This window comes from Pipistrellus kuhlii, unplaced genomic scaffold (genome assembly GCF_014108245.1).
Source record: "Pipistrellus kuhlii isolate mPipKuh1 unplaced genomic scaffold, mPipKuh1.p scaffold_m20_p_44, whole genome shotgun sequence".
Classification (NCBI taxonomy): domain Eukaryota; kingdom Metazoa; phylum Chordata; class Mammalia; order Chiroptera; family Vespertilionidae; genus Pipistrellus; species Pipistrellus kuhlii.
The window spans coordinates 728,532-735,210 of NW_023425545.1; the positions used below are offsets into that span (position 1 = coordinate 728,532).

Sequence of the window (6,679 nt, forward strand, 5' to 3'; positions counted from 1 at the left end):
TGTCTGCCTTCTGGTAACGGGTGCTCAAATGAAGTATGGAGCGCAAGCAGCACTGAACAGACTCCAGGCCACCAGGTGAAACCGGGAGCCTCCCGCATCAGGGCGGACTGGGGCTGCCAGGTAACTAAGCCGACCCGTTTCTGCTCGTTTGGACACTGCTCCGCCGCAGAGCGCAGCATACACCAGCGTCTGGGCTGGGACATCTTTCAGCGGCTCCATGTGAGGGGCTGGCAGTCCTGGCAGCTGTTTCAGAGCTGGCTACTCAGGAGCCTTTCAGAAAACCGGTTTGCTACATTGAACACCTTTGACAACACCTAAGGCTCATTAACTAGACCCCCAAGCTTATTTTAGTTTCTCCTGACAAGATGCTTAAATTTGAAAGGAATTCTTACTAAAAATAGCTATCGAGGCATGTTTTGCCAACATTGACATGCTATACTTTATTGCTGGCCTTCATTGTTAAGCAGATCTTTCATACTGAAAAGCTGGCTGGGACAGTAAGCTTTGTGCCTCTGGAATGTTCAAGTAACTTGGAGACCAGTGAAGTCCACCGAGAGATTCATGGGACAATCCCAAATTTGAGCCCTAGCATTTTAAAGAAATTTACTTCCCTTGGCCTACCTCCCACCTGCAATGCATGTTTTTAAAATTCTTTGACAATATGGAGGGAAGCATTGACACTAAATACGGCAACCCTGGCATTTGTAAAGGGTCTTTACACGTTTCTGGAAGTATTTTGTAACTAAAAGGTTCCTCTAGGCAAAACCTAAGTAAACTAAGCTCAAACTTTAGAATACAAAGAACCTGGATACAAACAAGTGGATGGTTTGTTTTTTTTGTACATTCAATTTAGGTTTTTGACACTTAGTTGGATAAACAAGTTTATTTGTAAATTTAGTCAACATACATAATTGACCTAAAAACTTCAATAGAAGGATAAATTTTAAAAACCACTTGGAAGACCAGCTCTATAAAGTGATTTCCCCAGGACCATATACCAGATGTAAGCTAACTGGCCGAGATTCAACAAGCTGGAGCTCAGTGCCCCCCCCCCCCCCCCACAGCAAGCTTACCCTAAGGGTTATATACAAACTGCACAAGGAAAGAACTCAACCTGCTTATGAAACCAACCACAACACAAAGGAAAGCCGCACTAACCATGACTAGTCAGATATTAGTAACAGGTGATGCTGGTGTGATATCTTGTATTCTGGAGCCCTTATAAATAAAATCCCCCGGTAGTGTTTGCATTACCAGCTAGAGGGTTAGTTCACATGTGGTAGAATGAGGACTTAATGCAAGGTGTCATTTGCAAAGCATTTTACTACTATGAAAACAAGTGCAGTCTAGTTCGAACGCCAACTGGACCCTAAATTACACACACCTTAATGACAAGACTCCCCACATGTGAATGTAAAACATTTAATTTAAAAATGTTGACACTACAATATATAAAATAGCTATTATAAATGCACATAGTGTATTCTATAGCTGCCAGGTTTACTTTTTTTTTTCTTTTTAGGAAACTGTAAGTTATTACACTGTGGTTAAGACTTGTCTCTTCTCCCTTGAAAAAGCCCACATTCTATCACAGTGATGCATGGTCAGACTTAACAGCCCCAATTGTTAAACGCTTGGATCAAGTCATAACCAGTTTTATTGCAAAAGGACCCTGTACACATTTATCAATTCTAGTACCTTAATAACTACCCAACAAGTCATTAACATACAGAAACATGCATCATGAGAAGCAAGAAATATCACCCATCCCTTCTGCATATTAGCAACTTGTCACTCCTGAGCAACAGTGCTCACGTCACTGAGGTCTGTGAACGGTCACTTTTCGCATTCATCCTGAGTGAAAGATGGAATGACTTAAGTACAAATGCAACATATTATAAACAATTTCTTACAAAAAAAGTCACAAATTAAACCAAAGTATTGTACAGAATTTACTACAAAACACCGTAAAAACTGCCTTCCCTTAAGCTCTCTCTCCCCGTATCCGGCGAGCCAACTGGATGTCTTTGGGCATGATGGTGACTCTCTTAGCGTGGATGGCACACAGGTTAGTGTCTTCAAACAAGCCCACCAGGTACGCTTCGCTGGCCTCCTGCAGAGGACAGAGCCGCACGGTTAGACTCCGGCCCCGCGGGCGACCGCCTCCGGCCCGCACCCCGCCGCGGCCCCCGCTCACCTGCAGCGCCCCGATGGCCGCGCTCTGGAACCGCAGGTCCGTCTTGAAGTCCTGGGCGATCTCCCTCACCAGCCTCTGGAAGGGCAGCTTCCGGATCAGAAGCTCCGTCGATTTCTGGTAACGACGGATTTCTCGAAGCGCAACGGTCCCGGGCCTGGGCGCGGAGGACGGAAACGGAAGCCGGTGAACTGACAGCGCCGGCACCCCCCCCCCTCGCCCTTCCCGCACCGCCGGGCGCCGCGGAGCCCGTGTTCCCTCCGCCTTGCCTACCTGTAGCGATGGGGCTTCTTCACCCCGCCGGTAGAGGGGGCGCTTTTCCTGGCGGCCTTAGTGGCCAGCTGTTTGCGGGGCGCCTTCCCACCCGTGGATTTGCGAGCAGTCTGCTTGGTTCGGGCCATTTTCGTTCACCTAAGGGAGGCATCCCGTCCGTGACTCCCGCGCCGGGCGCTCGCCGGGGAGGGGGGGGGGGTCCGGGGCGGGGGCGGGACAGGCTGTGCGCGGCGCCCCTGCCCTCCCGCCTCTTCGCACCGCTCCTCGCGGCGGCAGACGGCCGGGGCCGCCGCCTCCTCACCCTAATGACTCAGGCCCGAGCGGCGGCCTCCCCCGGGAGGGGGGCGCGGGGAGGAGTCATTTCCCTCCTCGACGGGCGGAGGCGGCGCTGCCCGGAAGCCGACGCCGAGACCTGAGCAGCCAGCGCCGGAGACGGGAAACGGCGCGATTCCCGGACCCAAGTCCCAGGGGAAAGCCTCTCACCCCGCACCCGACGCCAGCCGCCCGGGCGGCCCGCACTCGGCCCCCAACGGCCGCGACTCGCGGCCCCAACGGCCGCCGCGGCCCCAAGCCCCGGGAAAACCCGCGAACACTTACTCGACACCGAAGGTTAGGCCGCTTCTGAGTCCGTGACGCCGCTCCGGCCGCCCGAGGGAGAGCCGCAGCCCGGGAGCTAAGTGCACAGACCGCGCCAACGAACAACCAAACCGCTTTGCCCCAAACCCCCCCGATGTTTCCGCTTTTATACCCACGCTTCACGCTGCGTCTCTGCGTCATAGGACCTTCATTTGCATACACCAACGACTTTTCCTATTGGCCGAAGCTTTCGCCGACGCGTTGACATCCCTCGACACAAAGGCCGTGCTAGGGCCCTGCACTCTGATTGGCGGATATCTAGGCCGCTGATTGGCTGTTAAAGTGGCCTAACGATTGGATGAAAGCAAAGCGAAATGGACGAATCATAGTTTAGTACTAAGCGGCTCTTCTGATTGGATAAAATGGAGCTATGTTTGGATCCTTCCCTTGGTTCCAAAGCTCTACAATAGAAAGTCAATGCAAATAAATTGTATTGGTCCCCATCAGGACGAAAGAGTCTGGATGGGCAGAAGCTTAACTTTGCCTCAAATAATGCCATCAATGCAGGAAGAGGTTACGTTAATACAATTTTTGTAAATATTTCCCAATGTGAAATAAAACATCTTCCCTGCGGTTAAATTACTTTTCATTAACATTTTGGTAGTTTTGGTTTTTTTCGCCCCCAAGTTTATTCGAGAACTCAAACAAAATATTCTAGGTAGATGTTTTAACTCATTTTAACATTTTGATAGTTAAGTAGTAGTGTAAATAAGAACTAGAATTCAGTAAATCATGTCATATTACCAGGTATTTTATTTATCTTTCATATACATTTTAACCAAAAAGCAGTTCTTTTGTTTGGTAGGGTGGGGAGGAATAATAGCCAGAAAGAAACAAATGCCAATAAATGGCGTCATGAGTATCACTTTGTATGTTCTTAAGTCTGTCACAAAATGCTTTGTGATTTCATTATGTAGCCTCTAAGCAACATAGTTTGGGGTTATATAATTCAACTAAGTGACGTGACTACATATAGCCAAAATGGGAATAATCCTTTGATAGCATTTGCATGTCTATAAAGAGGAAAGAACAGACAACTACATTTAATATATGCCTCTGTGTTTAATGGTATATCCTGGAATTACTTCTGAAGAAACATGACAAGTGTATAAAAATGTTAATTCCTATCTTTGTGTAGATAAATGGTTGCAGTACTCCAATGATTCAGATATATAAAATACCAAAGCAGGCTTAAGGTTCAGAGCAGCCAAACAAAGCTCAGAAATTGAAAAATAGAGCCGTAGGTATGATACTCCATAGTCCTTACTCTGGATTCACAGAATATTTCGAATTATTAAAATATTTTTATTTTAGCAAAACCAGTTACATATAGAATTCAACTCAGAGAATTATTACAAATAAATACAAATGCCTCAAAAATGTTCTGTGACACCAGAAGTCCCCTCTAAGTATCACAGTGAGGGGGAAAGGCACACTGAAAAAGCAGCTTTGGCAAAACATCTCCGGCCCACTCTCAGGTACCGAGCCCCTCAGTATTTCCGCCCTTTACATTGTAATATTCAAAACATGTATTTAATTATCGTGTAGTTAAGCTTTTATGTGATAAAGTAACTTGAATTTTTGGCTTCTGCTCCGTTGAGGAAAGGGGGAGGTTAAATTTTCTGTTTCATTCCTGCCGTGCTGAGGAGAGAGACCCAGAGGCCCTTGCCCTTTCTCAGAACTGGGAGGTGAAGGAACAGGGAATTGGCTCTCTTGAAACACCCCTTTGTGTCCCAATGTGGTGTTTTTTTAAACCTTTTTCATCAACCAGCTGCCTCCTATACACCTCCTACTGGAATGTGCCTGCAACCAAGGTACATGCACTTCACCGGAATCGAACCTGCGACCCTTCAGTCCGTAGGCCAACGCTCCACCCACTGAGCCAAACCGGTCAGGGCATGTGTTCCAATGTTTTCATAGGAGACCCAGAACGCTGTCTGCCCCATGACTCCTAAAGGAGACACAGTAATTTTTCTTCAATGTTGCTAATTATTAGAGAGGAACTAACACTGCTCCAGGAGAAAGTAGGAATGGATTTACATTAATCTATTTAAGGACCACTAGTGGAAATAGATTGCTCTTCTTATTTGGCAGTCACACAAATTAGATTGTCTTTTTCCTAAATTGGTGCAGGAGAGAAAAATGAAGAACTGCCGAGACTGGTTTGGCTCAATGGATAGAGCGTCGGCTTGGGGACTGAAGGGTCCCGGGTTCGATTCCGGTCAAGGGCATGTACCTTGGTTGCGGGCATATCCCCAGTGGGGGGTGTGCAAGAGGCAGCTGATCGATGACTCTCTCTCATCGATGTTTCTAACTCTCTATCTCTCCCTTCCTCTCTGTACAAAATCAATAAAATATATTTTTATAAAAAAAAAAAGAAAAATGAAGAACTGTTTATACAATCAAAACAATGCAGGATGTTATGTAGGCAACTGTTCTCGTTCCTGTTCTAGCATAGATTTGCTGAGTAACTCTGAGCAAGTTACTTAACCTCTCTGAGTTTTGGGTTCCTGTTTTGTAAATTAAGCAGTTTGGATATCTCCCAATTTTACTACTACACACTTATCCTGAAGCTCCTGATGTACACTTATTTAAAGCCTAGCTCTGTGGCCCTCGCTGGTTTGGCTCAGTGGATAGAGCGTCGAGATGTGGACTGAAAGGTCCTTCCTGGGTTCTATTCCAGTCAAGGGCACGTGCCCGGATGTGGGCTGGGTCCCCAGTGGTTCTCTCATCATTGATGTTTGTCTCTCTCTTCCTCTCCGAAATCAATAAAAATATATTAAAAATCTAGCACTATGAAGTATACACTTTTAATATTTTTTACTGCTTGATTTTAGAGAGGAAGGGAGAGAAACATCAATTTGATGTGCCACTTATTTATGAATTGGTTGATTTTTTTGTATGTGTTTAACGTTGGCCCATCAGGACGATGCTTTAACCAAGTGAGCAACTCGGCCAGGGTTGAACTACATTTCTTCATTCAAATCACACCGGGGTGTTTGGGGGATAACGTAGACCAATTATTGGGATTTAATAATAGGATTAAAGCAATACACTACAACTTTTGTCTCTTCGTAATTTTTCATCTTCCCTCGCCCCTAGTGGTTCACCATGTGGCCTATGTCAGAAATGCCAGTTTGGCCCTGGTAGGTTAGCGCACTTGGTTAGAACGTCCTCCCCATATGCAAAGGCTGTAGCTTTGTTCCCTGGTCGGGGCACGTAGTTTAACATAAATAAGTGCAAAAACAAATTGGTGTTTCTCTCTCTTCCTCCCTTCCTCTCTAACAGTCCATTTAAAAAAAGAAATGTCAGTTTCTTAACATTGTAGGCTGACAATTTGGCTTCTGATATGAGGTTACAGGGAACTAGGTAAAAAAATGAATGTGTCATTCTTTTTAAAATATATATTTTTATTGATTTCAGAGAGAAGGAGAGATAGAAGCATCAGTGATGAGAATCACTGCTTGCCCCCCCCACCCCCTCCCACCCCAACCGGAGATGGAGCTAGCAACCCAGGCATGTGACCCGGAATCAAACCCCGACTTCAACCCGGAGCAACAATGGGCAAGTATGTGT

At 46.2% G+C, this 6,679-nt stretch overlaps 1 protein-coding gene across 2 annotated transcripts; it reads right to left on the minus strand.

Moving 5' to 3' along the window:
• Positions 1–868: 868 nt before the first annotated feature.
• LOC118704648 (histone H3.3A) lies at positions 869–3,218 on the minus strand. 2 transcript variants are annotated; one of them, XM_036412537.1, is made up of 4 exons: positions 3,065–3,218; positions 2,468–2,605; positions 2,198–2,351; positions 869–2,113 (listed from the first exon to the last, which is right to left on the minus strand). In XM_036412537.1, the coding sequence occupies exons 2-4, from the start codon at positions 2,593–2,595 to the stop codon at positions 1,985–1,987; spliced, it is 411 nt and encodes a 136-aa protein (XP_036268430.1). In that variant the 5' UTR covers positions 2,596–2,605; positions 3,065–3,218; the 3' UTR covers positions 869–1,984. The 2 variants fall into 2 exon arrangements, with proteins under 2 accessions (XP_036268430.1, XP_036268431.1); XM_036412538.2 differs by having other exon boundaries at positions 2,468–2,606; positions 3,044–3,195.
• Between the last annotated feature and the right edge of the window lie 3,461 nt (positions 3,219–6,679).

Bases quoted from the DNA above. Each gene is read 5' to 3' on its own strand.
- LOC118704648 (XM_036412537.1), bottom strand. From the start codon at position 2,595: ATGGCCCGAACCAAGCAGACTGCTCGCAAATCCACGGGTGGGAAGGCG. The intron at 2,352-2,467 runs GTAGGCAAGGCG...CTCCGCGCCCAG, and splicing joins AAGAAGCCCCATCGCTACAG to GCCCGGGACCGTTGCGCTTC. The intron at 2,114-2,197 runs GTGAGCGGGGGC...TGTCCTCTGCAG, and splicing joins CGGCCATCGGGGCGCTGCAG to GAGGCCAGCGAAGCGTACCT.